The sequence below is a fragment of the Hypanus sabinus genome, chromosome 16 (assembly GCF_030144855.1).
Source record: "Hypanus sabinus isolate sHypSab1 chromosome 16, sHypSab1.hap1, whole genome shotgun sequence".
NCBI classification, from domain to species: Eukaryota; Metazoa; Chordata; class Chondrichthyes; order Myliobatiformes; family Dasyatidae; genus Hypanus; species Hypanus sabinus.
This window is the reverse complement of record NC_082721.1, coordinates 76,410,049-76,427,240: the sequence shown is the minus strand read 5'-3', so window position 1 is coordinate 76,427,240 and position 17,192 is coordinate 76,410,049. Positions and strand designations below refer to the sequence as shown.

General features: G+C 42.4%; 1 protein-coding gene across 2 annotated transcripts in view; it reads left to right on the top strand.

The window, feature by feature from the left end:
• The window catches only part of colgalt1b (collagen beta(1-O)galactosyltransferase 1b), a 54,207-nt gene that overhangs the window by 27,291 nt on the left and 9,724 nt on the right, over positions 1-17,192 (top strand). For both annotated transcript variants that reach the window (XM_059992176.1, XM_059992178.1), the window contains 6 exons: positions 3,200-3,317; positions 5,364-5,498; positions 6,344-6,548; positions 12,223-12,342; positions 14,445-14,521; positions 14,939-15,045. In XM_059992176.1, the coding sequence (XP_059848159.1) occupies positions 3,200-3,317; positions 5,364-5,498; positions 6,344-6,548; positions 12,223-12,342; positions 14,445-14,521; positions 14,939-15,045 (762 nt within the window). The remainder of the gene's footprint in view (positions 1-3,199; positions 3,318-5,363; positions 5,499-6,343; positions 6,549-12,222; positions 12,343-14,444; positions 14,522-14,938; positions 15,046-17,192) is intronic.

Sequence of the window (17,192 nt, the reverse complement as noted above, 5' to 3'; positions counted from 1 at the left end):
AGTCTCTGCCTCTACCACCTTCTCAGGCAGTGTATTCTAGATTGCAACCAATCTCCGGATAGAAAAAAAAATCTTCTTCTAATCCCCTTCAGGCCCCTTGGTGGTCCTCCTAAATCTATGTCTTTTGATCTTAGAGAGAATAGGAATGCCTAATACCAGAGGGCATGCATTGAAGGTGAGAGGAGATAGGTTCAGGGGGGATGTGAGGGTTTTTTTTACTCAGAGAGGGGTGGATGCCTGGAATGCGCTGCCTGGTATGTTGGTAGAGGCAGATACATTAGAAAACAGTTAAGAGACATTTGGATAGACACATGAATGTGAGGAGAATGGAGGTATGGACATTGTGTAGGTAGGAGGGATTAGTTTTGGGGGGGGGTTGATAAACTTTTTAGCTGTTTTGGCAAACATTGTGGGCTGAAGGGCCTGTTTGTGTGCTGTACTGTTTTATAGAAACATAGAAAACCTACAGCACAATACAGGCCCTTCAGCCCACAAAGTTCTGCCAAACATGGCCCTACATTAGAAGTTACTGAGGTTACCCATAGCCCTCTATTTTTCTAAGCTCCATGTACCTATCCAAAAGACTCTTAAAAGACCCTATTGTATCTGTCCCTACCACCGTTGGTGGCAGTCCATTCCACACACTCACCACTCTCTGCGTAAAAAAACTTACCCCTAATCATGTGATGCCTCTCCAAATGTTCATAAATCCTGCCTCTGAGGATCTTCTCCATCAACTTATCAACCACTGAAGTAAGACTCACTGGTTCTATGATTTCCTGGGCTATCTCTACTCTCTTTCTTGAATAATGGAACAACATCCGCTACCCTCCAATCCTCCAGAACCTCTCCCGTCCCCATTGATGATGTAAAGATCATCTCCAGGGGCTCAGCAATCTCCTCCCTCGCCTCCCACAGTAGCCTGGGGTACGTCTCATTTGCTCCCGGCGACTTATCCAACTTGATGCTTTACAAAAATTCCGGCACATCCTCTTCCTTAATATTTACATGCTCAAGCTTTTCAGTCTGCTGCAAGTTATCAATACAATCACCAAGATCCTTTTCTATAGTGAATACTAAAGTAAAGTATTTATTAAGTACCTCTGCTATTTCCTCTGGTTCCATGCACACTTTCCCACTGTCACACTTGATATGTCATATTCTTTCATGTCTTATCCTCTTGCTGTTCACATACTTGTAGAATGCTTTGGGGTTTTCCTTAATCCTGCCCGCCAAGGCCTTCTCATGGCCCCTTCTGGCTCTCCTAATTTCCTTCTTAAGCTCCTTCCTGTTAGCCTTATAACCTTTTAGATGTCTAACACTACCTATCTCTCTGAACCTTTCGTAAGCTTTTCTCCTTGACTAGATTTATTACAGCCTTTGTACACCATGGTTCCCGTATCATAGCATAACTTCCCTGTTTCATTGGAACGTAACTATGCAGAACTCCACACAAATAGTCCCTGAGCATTTGCCACATTTCTTCTGTACCTTTCCCTAAGAACATCTGTTCCCAATTTAAGCTTCCAAGTTCCTGCCTGATAGCCTCATAATTCCCCTTACTCCAATTAAACGCTTTTCTAACTTGTCTGTTCCTATCTCTCTCCAAAGGAGATAGAATTATGATCAATATCTCCAAAATGCTCTCCCACTGAGAGATCTGACACCTGACCAGGTTCATTTCCCAATACCAGATCACGTACAGTCTCTCTTCTTGTAGGCTTATCTACATATTGTGTCAAGAAACCTTCCTGAACACACCTAACAAACTCACAAACTCCACCCCATCTAAACCCCTTGCTGTAGGGAGATGCCAATCAATATTTGGGAAATTAAAATCACCCACCACGACAACTCTGTTATTATTACACCTTTCCGGGATCTGTTTCCCTATCTGCTCCTCGATATCCCTGCTACTATTGGGTGGCCTATAAAAAATACCCAGTAGAGTTATTGACCTCTTCCTGTAGACAATCCCTCTATGGTGTCCACCTTTTCTATAGCTGTGACACTATCTCTGATCAGCAGTGCCACGCCCCCATCTCTTTTGCTTCCCTCTCTGTCCTGAAACATCTAAAGCCTGGCACTTGAAGTAACCATTCCTACCCCTGAGCCATCCAAGTCTCTGTAATGGCCACAACATCATCGCTCCAAGTACTGATCCATGCTCTAAGCTCATCAGCTTTGTTCATAATACTTGTTGCATTAAAATAGATACATCTCAAGCCATCGGTCTGAGTGTGTTCCTTCTCTCACACACTGTCTCCAAGCTTTCTCTATTTATGAGCCAACCGCCTCTACCCCAGTCTCTTCATTTTGGTTCCCACCCCCCAACAATTCTAGTTTAAACTTTCCCCAGTAGCCTTAGCAAACCTCCCCGCCAGGATATTGGTCCCCCTGGGATTCAAGTGCAACCCGTTCTTTTTGTACAGGTCTCAGCTGCTCCAAAAGAGGTCCCAATGATCCAGAAATCTGAATCCCTGCCCACTGCTCCAATCCCTCAGCCATGCATTTATCCTCCACCTCATTCTATTCCTATACTCACTGTCACGTGGCACAGTCAGTAATCCTGGTATTGCTACCTTTACGGTCCTGCTTCTCAATTTCCTTCCTAACTCCCTGTAGACTGTTTTCAGGACCTCCTCCCTTTTACATTCTATGTGCCTCTACAACAGTGATATGTTTCTCACTGTTTGCTCTATCTGTACCTCTCATAGTTGTACACCCCTATTGAGGCCTTCCCTAATTCCCTTCTATTCAAAGGAAAATAAACTCAACCTATCTACTCTCTTATAATTGTAGCATTCCATCCCAAGCTGGTGAATTTCCTCTGCATCCTCTCCAGCCTTGTCCTTCCTATAGTGTGGCAACTGGAATTGTACACAATATTCCAACTGTAGCCTAACCAACATCTATCAGATTCATGTGGGCCATTGAATATGGGTAATTAATTCCTACAAGAATAATATCAATAAAAGCTAATACTAAAATACCAGTGGTGTGCCAGTGAGCCATGGACTTTGGAAACCATTGTGTACTCTGTAAAATTGGTTTAGGGTTACCCTTCAAGCTGATCAACTGGGGAGGGTACCAATGGCAATGGATCAATGAGCAGTGGCCATTCTGTTCACTTTGGTGAAATACCTGTGTTATGCTGGCTCCTAAAGTCCTGTGTATTCTTTGCAATGTTGGCTTCCAGATCTTACCCTGATGAAATCGGGCCAAAGCATTGGCCGGACTCTCGATATGAACACGTGATGAAGCTACGACAAGCAGCACTGAAGGCAGCCAGAGACCGATGGGCTGATTACATTTTGGTAAGGCCAGTAAGGTTTGAATGGAGATAGAATAGGAGGGAGTCTCTGACACCTGTGTTTGTCATTAAGATAGCAGTTAGTTTTAATTGGTGCTGCTGTTTTCCTGGGCAATTAATCAGACATTGGTTAAGTGTTAATCTGTCATTCATATGAGCTTGCAAGATTTGTTCTGGTCATCAACCACAGACACTGTAAGCATCACTCTGGTTTCTGAATTAGAAAATTGTGGGTTTGACTTGACTACGGTGTGCAGAATGTTAGCTGATGGTTTAACAGTGTTGAATTGTTTGTAGTGTCGTAACTCAAATGAGATTTAAAATAAAATTATTGCCTGCCCTCTGAACCAAGTATAACTAATCCCACAACATGCTTCAAAGAAGAGAAACAAGAGTTCACCATGGTACCCTGTTCATTTGCTGAACTAGTCTCCCTAAAACAGATTGTCAACTATTTATCATGTTGCCGATTAGGAGAATATTTTGTATGAAAGTTACCTGCCAACAGTTAACAGTGGTAACCACATTTGAATGATGAAGTCTAGATGTTGGGGGAAAGTGCTAAGTCACTGTATAAAACAGACACAGAAATCCATTGTTTGGAGAGAGTACAGCATTGAGAACTGTGGGCTCGGCCATCATGTTTCCATTAAACAAACAGGTCCTCTCCAGCTTACAGACACCCAATTTGTCTACAGCCCTTAAATATGAATGAGCATTTGGGAAACTGTCGGGATAGGTGTTCCAGCAGCTGCAAGGCTCCAGGCATCTTCTGTGGTGAAGGAACTCAATTCATGGCTGTATTTCTGACTCATGGACCGTCCCAGTTATAAACTGTTCACAGAAATGGAACCCTGATGTAACTAGAGGAGGGGGCAGGGGTGGAGAGACACCTGTACCTGGCTCCATCCCTTTGGCTTTTGAATAAAGGTGGAACTTTGATTGTAGGTTTGTTATTTGCAGTCCTACGTTAAACTAAGGCCACAGTAAATGAAAAAGATCCCAAACCTTGCCCACAGTGTGCTGTTTCTCACCATAATGGGAAGGCCAGGTAAGTTCTGTCACACCAGGGGAAATAGGGTAGTAGATTGAATTGTTGATCAAGGTGTTATGGCACCTTTTGGTGGTCAGTATTTGTTGGGGGGGGGGGCATTTTAAAAACTTGTTGGCCCAAGCAGTGGTGGTTCCTAACCAGTTGACATATATCAGGAGAATGGAACAGTACGTTACTGTACTAGAATGTAGGCTCTCTCTGGAGGAGTTGTTCCCTGCAGCTGGTTAGGTAATGCATGTGTTTGGAAATTGCTTTCAAGTTGCCTTAGTGGCTTGTGCACAAACATGAGGATTCTCCTGAAATTCTGAGAGCTTAGTTGAGGGAAAAGGAGATCTGGAAATGATGTGGCTCACCAACCGATTTTACTGTGAGAATTGAAGAAAGTAAGCAACATCAATTCCCTCTGGTGGGAGGGATAGTCTTATAACAGGAGGATCAAAACTAAATTGTTGACATGTGAACAAGAAGCGCAGTTCCACACAACAGGTTGTGAATATCTGGATTTCACACCGCACAGAAAGCATTGAATCCTAGGAGGCTTGTTAGGATGGAAATTGGTCAAAGTTAAAGTTTCTGCACAAGTGCATGTAACCACCGGTGCAATGGAAAAACTTGCTTGCAGCAGCAGATTGGCAGGATTCACAGGAAAAAAACATAAATTACTAAATTACACTATTTTTCCAAGAAAGAATTGGAATTTTAAAAAAAGTCCATTTTAATGCTAAGTGGTCAAACTGTAACAACTATGAGATATTGGTTGGGTAAGGAGCACAGAAACCAATGGATTCAACCAAGGGCCATCATTGTGACTTTTATACAACTGGTGTAGTTTCCCCTTTTGTGAAAGGCCATATCTCCACCTGGCTCCTCTGTAAGCAAGCAGTGGTCCAGCTTCTGCCAGTTTACAGATGTCCTGATTTCTCTGTACCCAAGTACAATGCAATCAATAGCTGGTTACCTGCAATTACCGTTAATGATACTCTTGTTTCTTTTAAGTTTGTAGATACAGATAACTTCTTAACCAATCCAAACACCCTAACTCTACTCATCGCTGAGAATAAGACGGTTGTTGCACCCATGTTGGACTCGCGCTCTGCCTATTCCAATTTCTGGTGTGGAATGACCTCAGAGGTACAGACAGAATGGTGTTTTAAAGAAGCCACCTTTGTTTTGTCTTTTAATTTGTGGTCTAATGAGATTGCTCAGTTTGGAACTATCCGATACCTTGCAGCTTTAGTTTTATTTTTTGTAGCCTCATTTGAACCCCTTTCCCTTTCTCAATGATTTCCATTCTCCAAAATCATTGTTCGTTTTGTCTCTCAGCCTTCATATTTCGACTCTTGGTGTGCTTTTTGTGATCCAACACCAACTAAATCACCTTTCCCACTCCATCCCTCCTGGATTTATGTCCATTTATGCCTATCTATTTTAGGCTTACATTGGACAGAAGATCGTTGTCTTTATCCTGGTCTTTGAAGTGCCTTTTAATCTATCCCATTTTACTGTCACCCCCTGTAATGTTGAATCAGGTTTGCAGGTCTGCCAAGTGAGACAGAAAACACTGACTGTGAATAAATATATTAATCATTTACTTATCAACAGTGAGAATTTGACCAAACATTCATGTTCCCCAAGTTACAGAAACTACAAAACTAAGTATTCAACAGACTTTTTTTCAACAGATATGCTTAGTTAAAAGTGTGCACAGAGCATTCCTTCCCAATGGGAATGTGCATTACTTGCCTGAAACAAAGGAAGAGAGAACAAGCCCCTGCCATGTTCTGTTTTATACCAGGATGTCTGAACCTGGACACCAGGCAACTAACCAATGGGAAAATCAGCTGCAGTTTCTAAAATAACAAAGGACAAAGGGACTTTTGACTGGCAGCATAAGGCGCACTCTCCCTCTCTCCCCCCCACCCCCCCAAATGACAGCCCCACTCCCAGGTTTTACTTCAATGTTCTTTGCTCTACAGGGTTATTATAAACGGACCCCAGCCTACCCTCCGATACGGAAACGGGACAGACTCGGCTGTTTCCCGGTGGTTATGGTACACTCCACAATGCTGATTGATCTTCGCAAAGAAGCCTCCAAGAAACTGGCTTTTTACCCCCCACATCCATCCTACACCTGGTCTTTTGATGACATCATAGTCTTTGCATATTCATGCAAACAAGCGGGTAAGCTACAGAGTTTAACATGCTGTCACCACACTTAAGCCCAATTAAACTTTGGGATCTAATTTAGAAGTTGTGAAATAGATGTGTCTCTCTTATCAATATCTACATTGAGCAAGTCATTCAGTTACATTGAAGGTCTCAGGCAGATCATCCTTAGGTGAAGTAAATTTTTCCTGTACTTCAACACATCTCATTCGCTGTATGTCAATGTTCCTGTTGCTATTGTCCAGTTATTTTCCCCACAAAAGTGAAGGCAAAGGTCTGAAGAAGAAGGGATCTGTTAGGAATGGATGGTGGACTCATTAGATTCCTTTATCTTCAACCCATTGCCTCGTCCACATATTACTCAGCTTCTTATATTGTTCCTTTACACACCCCTACCCCACTTACCTACCTACCTTCTGCCCTCTCCCCTGGACTCATCTATCACCTGCCAGTTTGGGCTCCTCCTCTTTCCCCACCCTTTCATTCAGGTTATTGCCCTCTTCCTTTCCAGCCCCAATGAAGGGTGTGGTCCTGAAATGTTGACTGTTTATTTTCATCCATGGCTGCTGTCTGACCTGCTGTGTTTCTCCAGTATTTTGTGTGTGTTGCTCCAGATTTCTAGCAACAGCAGAATCTCTTGTCTCAAGCTTAAGGGGCCGAGTGGCCTTCTCCTGCTCCTAATTTATATGTGTATGCCTTTGCATACCCTCACATTTCTTCTTTGGTCTTCTCTTGACCACCTCTCCCCTTCAGCTCGGGTATCTCTTTGTGTGGCTGCCATCCTTCCTCCTTGTTTGATAATTTTCCTGTGAAGCAGGGCAACCCTCTCAGTCTATTTGGTTATTTTAATAATACTGTATAAATGATTGTTGACGTTAATGGGTCTGATGTTAAGCAGCTGTGTCAGCCTCTCCCACGTGCGCACACATTACCTGACTTCCTGAGGGCCACTCAGTGTTTAAGTCAATTTATTACATATGTATACTGCCAAACGAGACAGCTTCCCTAACTTTTTTATGTCATGGCCCAATACCGTTGAGCAAGTCTGTGGACCCCAGGTTGGGAACCCCTGCTCTAGACCAAGGCGCACAACACTGATACGTGTAACTCATACACTTAACACACTACAAATAAATTAAAACATAATAAGGTGCATGTGCAATACATTAAAAAGTAAATAAAAAGAATCAAAGACCCCACCCATCCCAGATGTCCTCATTACTCTTCCTCCTCCCAACACCCATCAGACAGAAGATACTGTAGCCTGAAAGCATGTACTGCGAAGCTCAAGGTCAGTTTCCATCCTGCTTTTATAAGGTCGTTAAACAGTTCCCGTGTACAATAAGTTGGCTTCTTGATCTCACGATATACCTCGTTATGACCCTTGCACCTTACTGTCTACCTGCACTTTCTCTGTAACTGTAAAACTCTATTCTGCATTCTGTTATTGCTTTTCCCTTGTACTTTCTTAATGCACTGATGTGATGAAATGATCTGTCTGGGTGGCAAGCAAAACAAATTTTTCACTGTACCTTGGTACACGTGACAAAATAAGCCGAGTTACTAAATTAATAACCAGATCTCTCAGACACTTCTATCCTACTATGTACCCCTTGAGGTAGTGATATATCAATTGAATTTCTTTCTCACTGCTTTGTGTTGAGCATGCACTTTTGACTCTGAATCATTGCACTTTCTGATCTGCTACTGATTTTCATTAATACAAAGATGAATTGAATCCTTATCTCTTGTATGTCCCTAAATTTAATCTCTTCTTTCACCACTGCTCCTCTCCTTCGTAGACCTCCTGCAGTGATTAGGGTGTAATTGATTTTAAAGCAGATTCTACAGAGTTTTTCTCCACTAGAATTATCCTTGAGGATCTCTGTGTTGCCCTTGATTTGGTGACTGGGTCAGCCACCTGAGTTGCAAGGTCTTATCTCCGATCCCACTCTGGAAAGACCTAAAACATCTAGAAATGAGTGAGGAATGTTAAATTGCAGCTCTTGGGGCTGAATGTTAATCCACACATCCAGGTAAAGGTCCAATGGCATAGATTTGGAAAGACTGCAGAAGTTTTTCTAATATTCCAGTATTCTAATATTCAAAGCTGATCAGTAAACTCCCATGACCTGGGCCTCAATACCCCCTTGTGCAATTGGATCCTGAATTTCCACTTGTAGACCCCAGTCAGTTCAGATTGGCAAAAACATCACAATCTCCATCAGCACAGGAGCACTGTAGGGATGTGTGCTTAGTCCCCTATTCTACTTGCTTTACACCTATGACTGTGTGGTTAAGTACAGCTCCAACACCATATACAAGTTTGCTGATGACAGGACTGTTGTGGGCTGTATCAAAGGTGGTGATGAATCAGCATATAGGAGGAATTTGGCTGGGTGGTGTCATAACAACAACCTCTCACTCAATGTCAATAAGACCAAGGAACTGATTGTAGACTTCAGCAGAGGGAAACCAGAGAACCATGAGCCAGTAATCATCGGAGGATCTGAGGTGGAGGGGATCAATAACTTTAAATTCCTGGGTGTCACTATCTCAGAGGACCTGTCCTGGACCCATTATATAAATATAATTGCAAATAAAGCATGGCAGCACCTCTACTTCCTTAAGAGTCTTCAGAGGTTCGGTATGTCATCAGAAATCTTGGCAAACTTCCATAGATGTGTAGTGCAAAGTGTGCTGGTTGGCTGCATCACAGTTTGGTACGGGAACACCAATGCCTTTGAGTGGAAAGTCCTACAAAAGGTAGTTTTCAGCCTGGTACATAACAGGTATAGCCCTCTCAACCATTGAGTACATCTACATGAAACATTGTCATAGAAAAGCAGCATTCATCATCAAAAACCCTCACCACCCAGGCTATGCTCCTTTCTTACTGCTGCTGTCAGGTAGAAGGTACAAGAGCCTAAGGACTTGCACCATCAGGTTTAAGAACAGTTTCTATCCCTCAACCATCAGGCTCTTGAACAAAAGGGATAACTACACTCGTTCTCTATCTGGTTTTCTCACAACCGATGGTCTCACTTTAAGCAACACACACAAAATGCTGGAGGAACTCAGCAGGCCAGGCAGTATTGATGGAAAAGAGTGCAGTTGACATTTTGGGCCGAATCCTGCTGAAGGGTTTTGGCCCAAAACATCAACTGTACTCTTTTCCATAGTTGCTGCCTGGCCTGTTGAGATCCTCCAGCATTTTGTGTGTGATGCTCGGATTCCCAGCATCTGCAGACTTTCTCGTGTTTGTAATTGTATAACTTCAACAAAAATTTTATTTTGTTATTTCATGCTTGTTACTTATTGCTATTTACTTACATCTTCATTTGTACAGTTTGTTGTCCACTGATTAGTTTACAGTTACTGTTCTATAGATTTGCTAAACATAGAAACATAGAAAACCTACAGCACGATACAGGCCTTTTGGCCCACAAAGCTGTGCTGAACATGTACTCACCTTAGAACTACCTAGGCTTGCCCATAGCCCTATATTTTTCTAAGCTCCATGTACCTATCCAGGAGTCTCTTAAAAGACCCTATTGTTTCTGACTCCACCACCGTCGCCAGCAGCCCATTTCACACACTCACCACTCTGTGTAAAAAAAAAAACATACCCCTGACATCTCCTCTGTACCTACTCCCAAGCACCTTAAAACTATGCCCTCTCGTGCTAGCCATTTCAGCCTGGGAAAAAGCCTCTGACTATCCACACGATCAATGCCTCTCATCTTGTACAGCTCTATCAGGTCACCTCTCATCCTTTGTCACTTCAAGGAGAAAAGGCCAAGTTCACTCAACCTATCCTCATAAGGCATGCTCCCCAATTTAGGCAACATCCTTGTAAATCTCCTTTGCAACTTTTTATGGTTTCAATGTCCTTCCTGTAGTGAGGCGACCAGAACTGAGCATAGTACTCCAAATGGGGTCCTATATAGCTGCAATATTACCTCTCGGCTCTTAAACACAATCCCATGGTTGATGAAGGCCAATGCACCGTATGCCTTCTTAACCACAGAGTTAACCTATGTAGCAGCTTTGAGTGTCCTATGGACTCGGACCCCAAGATCCCTCTAATCCTTCACACTGCCAAGAGTCTTACTATTAATGCTATATTCTGCCATCACGTTTGTCCTACCAAAATGAACCACCTCACACTTACCTGGGTTGAACTCCATCTGCCACTTCTCAGCCCAATTTTGCATCCTATCAATGTCCCGCTGTAACCTCTGACAGCCCTCCACACTATCCGCAACACCTCTAACCTTTGTGTCATCAGCAAACTTACTAACTTATCCCTTCACTTCCTCATCCAGGTCATTTATAAAAATCACGAAGAGTAGGGGTCCCAGAACAAATCCCTGAGGCACATCACTGGTCACCGACCTCCATGCAGAATATGACCCATCTACAACTACTCTTTGCTTTCTGTGGGCAAGCCGGTTCTGGATCCACAAAGCAATGTCCCCTTGGATCCCATGCCTCCTTACTTTCTCAATAAGCCTCAGTACCCTATCAAATGCCTTGCTGAAATCCATATACACTACATCTACGGTTCTACCTTCATCAATGTGTTTAGTCTCATCCTCAGAAAATTCAGTCAGGCTCGTAAGGCACGACCTGCCTTTGACAAAGCCATGCTGACCATTCCTAATCATATTATGCCTCTCCAGTCAGAATCTTCTCCATCAACTTACCAACTACTGAAGTGGTTGTATAACCACTATAGAACTACTGGTCTATAACTTTCTGGGCTATTGCTACTCTTTTTCTTGAATAAGGGTACAACATCTGCAACCCTCCAATCTTCCGGAACTTCTCCTGTCCTCATTAATGATGCAAAAGACATTGCCAGAGGCTCAGCAATCTCCTCCCTCACTTCCCACAGTAGCCTGGGGTACATCCAGTCCAGTCCCGGTGACTTATCCAACTTGATGCTTTCCAAAAACTCCAGCACATCCTCTTCCTTAATGTCTAAATGCTCAAGCTTTTCTTACAATCGCCAAGATCCTTTTCCATAGTGAGTCAGCATGCCCTCGGAAAAAGAATCTCAAGAGTTGTATGTGATGACATGTATGTACTCTAATAATAAATTTTACTTAGAACTTTGTCAGTATTTAACTTGTTAACCAAGGTCACTAAAGGAAACAGATAGTGTTACATAGCATGGAAGCAGGTCTGCACCAACCATTAACCACTCTTACACTAATACCATTTTATTCTCCCCATATTTGCCATCAATTCAGTCAGATTCTGCCATTCACCCACACATAGGGGCAATTTACAGTGGCTGATTAACCAACCAACCCATGTGTTCTTGTGATGTTGTGGAAGACTGGAGCAATGGGAGAGCACGGAGGTCAGGATTGAACCTAGGGCTCTGGAGCCATTTGTGGTGACTCTACTTGCTGTGCCGCCCTACTATTTGGTCGTTATTAAACTGATGGAATGGGAACTTGCTGAATTTCCTATACTACATGAAAGTTACTTCACTGACTGCAAAGAGTTGGATTTATAAAACCATGAAAGATTCAGTACCAGAGCAAAATGCAATGAGTGCACTTTCACCATTCAGTGATACTGTATTTCTATACATTTCCTGCATATGTAATAATTCAGCAATTTGCAATGTAAATGCAACTGCAGTGATGAACTTAATTTTTTTTTTCTGTTTCAGGAGTCCAGATGTACATCAATAATAAAGAGCACTTTGGGTTCCTGCAGGTACCTCTGAAGTCGACCAGTACCATGCAAGATGAGGTGGAGAGTTTTATTCATGTTCAGCTGGAGGTGATGGGTAGGTCAATCTGGCTAACTTTCCAAAGCAGCACTATTCAGCTGTTGGGAGTCACTGGGGCCTGGGTATAGAGCCATACAGCATAGAAACAGACCCTTTTGCTCACCACATCTGTGCTGATTGACCTTTTTGCCCATCTACGCTAATCCTACTTGCTTGCATTAGATCCATATTCTTCTCTGCCTTACCTGATTAAATGTCCTTGTAAATGTCCCAATAATGCAAATGTTTCACCTTGTTCCACCTCCTCCACTGGCAACATATTTCAGATATCAACTACTCAAAGTTGAAAGTGCATATATGTCACCATATACAACCCTGAGATTCGTCTTCTTGTGAGCATACTTGTCCAATCTATAGAATAATAACTACTAACACAATCAATGAAAGACCATCCAACTAGTGTGTTAAACCGGAGTGTAGAAGGCAACAAACTGTGCTAATACAAGAAGAAGAAACAACAATAATAATAAATAAATAAGCAATAAATATCAAGAACATGAGATGAAGATTCCTTAAAAACGAGTCCATTGGTTGTGGGAGCATTTCAAGTGAAGTTGAGTGTTATCCCCTTTGGTGATAGTCATTGAGACAATTACTCTCTGCTTAAAAAAAGATTACCCTTCAGATCACCTTCAATACTCTTTCACCTTAAACTTATGCCCTCATATTTCTGATATACCTACATTGGACTGAAGCCTATCTATGCCTCATAATCGTACGTCTGCCTACTTTCCAGAGAATACAGACCTAACCTATTCATTTTCTTCCTATAACTCCATTCCAGGCAGCATTCTGGTGAATCTCCTGCACTCTCTCCAGTTTAATCACATCCTTCCTATAGTGGGGTAACCAGAACTGCACATAGTACTCTAAATGTGGCCTAATCAGTATTTTATCAAGATGCAACATCGTGCCCCATACTTATAACATATATATTTACCTGTCAGTTACCCTACATTTCCAATTTTAGGGAACTATGGATTTGCATCTGTAGATTGCGCTGTTATTCAACTAGAATAACAGATTTTGTTTAGTGATTATTATATGTTAGCTTTCCCGTGAGGAGTTGTGCACGGTTAAATTCATCTTGTTATTAACGTAAGAGTCTAGCTGAGGTCTGGGTAACTAAAAGACTTAAGAGTCTACTGACAACATCTTTATTAAGAAGGATTTAGTGTGTTTGTTGGTCTCTTGGATGAATTTGGGGTGTAACTAACATCTCAGGCAACATGTCCTGCTTGTAAGGAGTTTGCATGTTCTCCCCATGACTGCGTGGGTCTTCTCCCACAGTCCAAAGACGTATCAGTTGGTAGGTTAATTGGTCGCTGAAAATTGTCCTGTGATTGGGCTAGGATTAGGGGGGTTGCTGGAAGGCATGGCTTAAAGGGCCTATTCTGCACTGTCTCTATAAAATAAATACATTTGAAAAAACATCCATACAGTAACTCACCTAAGTGTATGGAGTTCACAATCCTTATTTTGCACAAAGATGGCCGCATATTTAATCGCCTTTCCAGATCACACTTGTGCAGGTAATTTAAAGAACAAATGTCTTTTTTAATTGGCCATCAGTATTTAAATCAATCCCCATACGTCCTTCCAGCACTCCCCTAATCAGAGATACACAGAAGTCTCAGCTTGTTGAGCCTGGAGTTCCCTGAGGTGACATCATCTATCTTTACGTTAGCCTCTGCGTGGAGGTTGTGCTGCCAATTCCAACATAAGGTTTTTACATTTGGCCATGTTTGTGCTGTGGTTGTATTCAGGTGGGTGAGCTGTGTTGTATATTTACATTGTGGGAAGCCCATTTAAACTAACTGCAGAAGTAGCAGGAGAGGGAGACGGAGCTTTTCTGTGGAGTGGGGTATGATTTGAAATGCTGACTGACACAATGGCAGAGCAAATTTTGGCATAAATTAGAAGGGATACTTGAATTTGAGAGGGTTATTTAGAAGGAATAAATGGAGATGGGGAGATTGGCATCCTTTAGAACTCCAGAACATACTAACTTGGATGAGAGATTTTCGAGGTTGGTGCTCCATGTTCTGATCACCTCCAGGGTCAGAAATTCATGTTATAATGCTCTCTTTTTTTTTCAGTGAATCACCCTACCATGGAGCCTTCTAAATTTCTGCCTGTGCCTCCAAAATACCCAGATAAGATGGGCTTTGATGAGGTAAGATTTTTGTTTTAATTTACTCTAGGGGTATGGATAAAGTGGCACTATCAGTTATCCTGATAAAGTGTTGATGACCCTTGAACCACCATTAACTGTTTGGTGAATGCCTTCCCTGCCCCCATTTCCCTGTTACGCAGGAAATTTTTAAGACTTACATCAGTGTTGATGAAGGAATGGAAATGTATGTCCAAAATACTGATCATATTTCCTTAGTAACCTTTATCTGGTAGAGACTTTCAGGACAGCATGAACCGAAAACCTTCCTTTTCTAGATCAGTGCCAACTAAGTTAATTAACAGTCTCCCATGTGATTTGTGTGATCTATGCACACTGCCCTTTTTGAAGCAACACCCTCCCTTCTAAAAACTCTTTGACCATGCACTTGGAAAATTGGTCTTGCCTTCCAATTCCTAGGTTTTTCTGATTAACTTGAAGCGACGCCCAAAACGGAGAATGCGAATGCTTCGTTCCCTGTACGAGCAGGAGATCGCCTGTGAAGTCTTTGACGCAGTTGATGGAAGGTAGCAATTTTATACAAAATCACTGGGAAAATTTACCTTGAGTAGAGAGGTCTTCACAAGTTTTATGTTGAATGCAACACGGTGAGCATTTCTGGTCTCCATATAATGAAAAGTACATAGAGATGCAGGAAATACAGGAAAAAAGTAGAGTTATACCAGACTGTAGATCTATGTGTAAAGATTTACCAAGATAGTTTGCTTGAAATGCACTTATGAGACATCTTGAAATCAGTGAAATATGCCAATCCATTTCCATCAAAGATGATTCATAGACCTTGCCACTGTGGCGCCCATGTGACAGTAATGGGGTGAAAGTGGTAAGTTTGAGAAGTCTGTTAATGAAACATGAGAGAAGGGGAAAAAGATAAAAAGAGGAAGTAGATTTCAGAATTAAGTGCTTGGCAGCTGAAGTGAAACAACCACAGTTCAAGAAAGGCGCTACAGTAACCTGGAGTTTCAGGACTGTGATCTGGAGAGAGCGAGATCATAAGTCCTGAAGAAGGGTCTCAGCTTGAAACATCGACTATTTACTGTTTTCCATAGATGCTGCTTGGCCTGCTGAGTTCCTCCAACATTTTGTGTGTGTTGCGTAAGACATAGGAGCAGTATTTGGCCATTCAGCCCATTGAGTCTGTTATGCCATTCCATCACGGCTGATTTATTATCCCTGTCAACCCTGTTCTCCTGCCTTCTGCCTGTATCCTTTGATGCCCTGACTAATCAAGAACCAGGCAACCTCTGCTTTAAAAATACCTAATGAATGGGCCTTCACAATTGTCTCTGGTAATGTATTCCACAGATTTACCTTTCTCTGCTCAAAGAAACTCCTCCTCCTCTGTGTTCTAAATGGACATCCCTCTATTCTGAAGCGGTGCCTTCAGATCCTAGACTCCCCCACTATAGGAAACATCTCCACATCCACCCTATCTAGGCTTTTCAATATTTGATAGGTTTAAATGAGATCCCACCCCCCATTCTTCTAAATTCCAGCTGCTATAGTACCAGAGCCACCAAACTTAACCCTTTCATTCCTGGAATCATTCTCGTGAGCTTTCTCTGGACCCTCTACAAAGACAGTGGAGTTATTTGAAATCAAGTAGGAGAATTTGAAATAGAGGCAGTAGTGCTTAACCAGGAGCCTGTTTCTAATCAGTAGGAGCATTGGAGGACAAAGTTAATTACAGGCAGTAGTTTCGGATGACACTGGTCACTTGATAGTTGAGCAAAGAAGGCTGGACCATTGTGCATTGGAAAAAAAGATTGATTGAGGATTTCAGCAAGTGAAGAGCTGAAGTAGGAGTGGAGCCTACTTGGAGTTGGGCGATGTTAGACTGAAATAGGTAGTTTCAGCAATAACTTGGATGTATGACAAGACATAACCTTGGAGTCAAACATGGCACGAAGGTTGAAAACAATCTGGTTCAGTTTCAAGCAGCTGTCCCATAAGGATTAAGTTAGTGACGGGGGAATGGAATTGATGGTAGGGACCTGGAAGTAACAGCTTTGGTTTACACACTGTTTAGTTGGACTAGGTTTCTGCTCCCCCTCCGGTAGATGCTAGTTTTGCAGTGTAACTTTTAGAGCTTTTGTAGCTGATGGAACTCTCTGTGTGGGAACTGACACCCTGAGTGGGGGTGGTGCAAGAAACAACCTGCTGGATAAACTCTGTGCGTCAGGCAGCATCTTTAGAAGTAAATGGACAGTCTGAGTTTCAGTTAAGGCCCTTCATCAGGACCTGAACATCAACTGTTCATTTCTCTCTGTGGAAGATGCCTGATCCGCTGAGTTCCTCCAGCAGTTTGCTCTTCACATCTGACTTGCGGAGATGTTTCTGAGGTGTAACACTTGATCACAAAATGGGGAAGAGCTGAGCATTGATCCTTGGGAAAATGAGGGAATGGAGTAGGAATTGGAGCTGGACCCATTGGTAATAATTCTCTGGTGACAGTGGATGAATAAGAATGGAACCATGTGAAGGAGGGGTGACCTGACTTAAGGCTTTGATAAGACTGGCAAATATATGTTCTCAAGTTCAAGTACAATTTTAATTGTCATCTAACCAGACATGAATACAGCCAAATGAAACAGTGTTACTCTGGGGCCATGGTACAAAGCACTGTGCCAACAGTAATATACATCACAAGGCA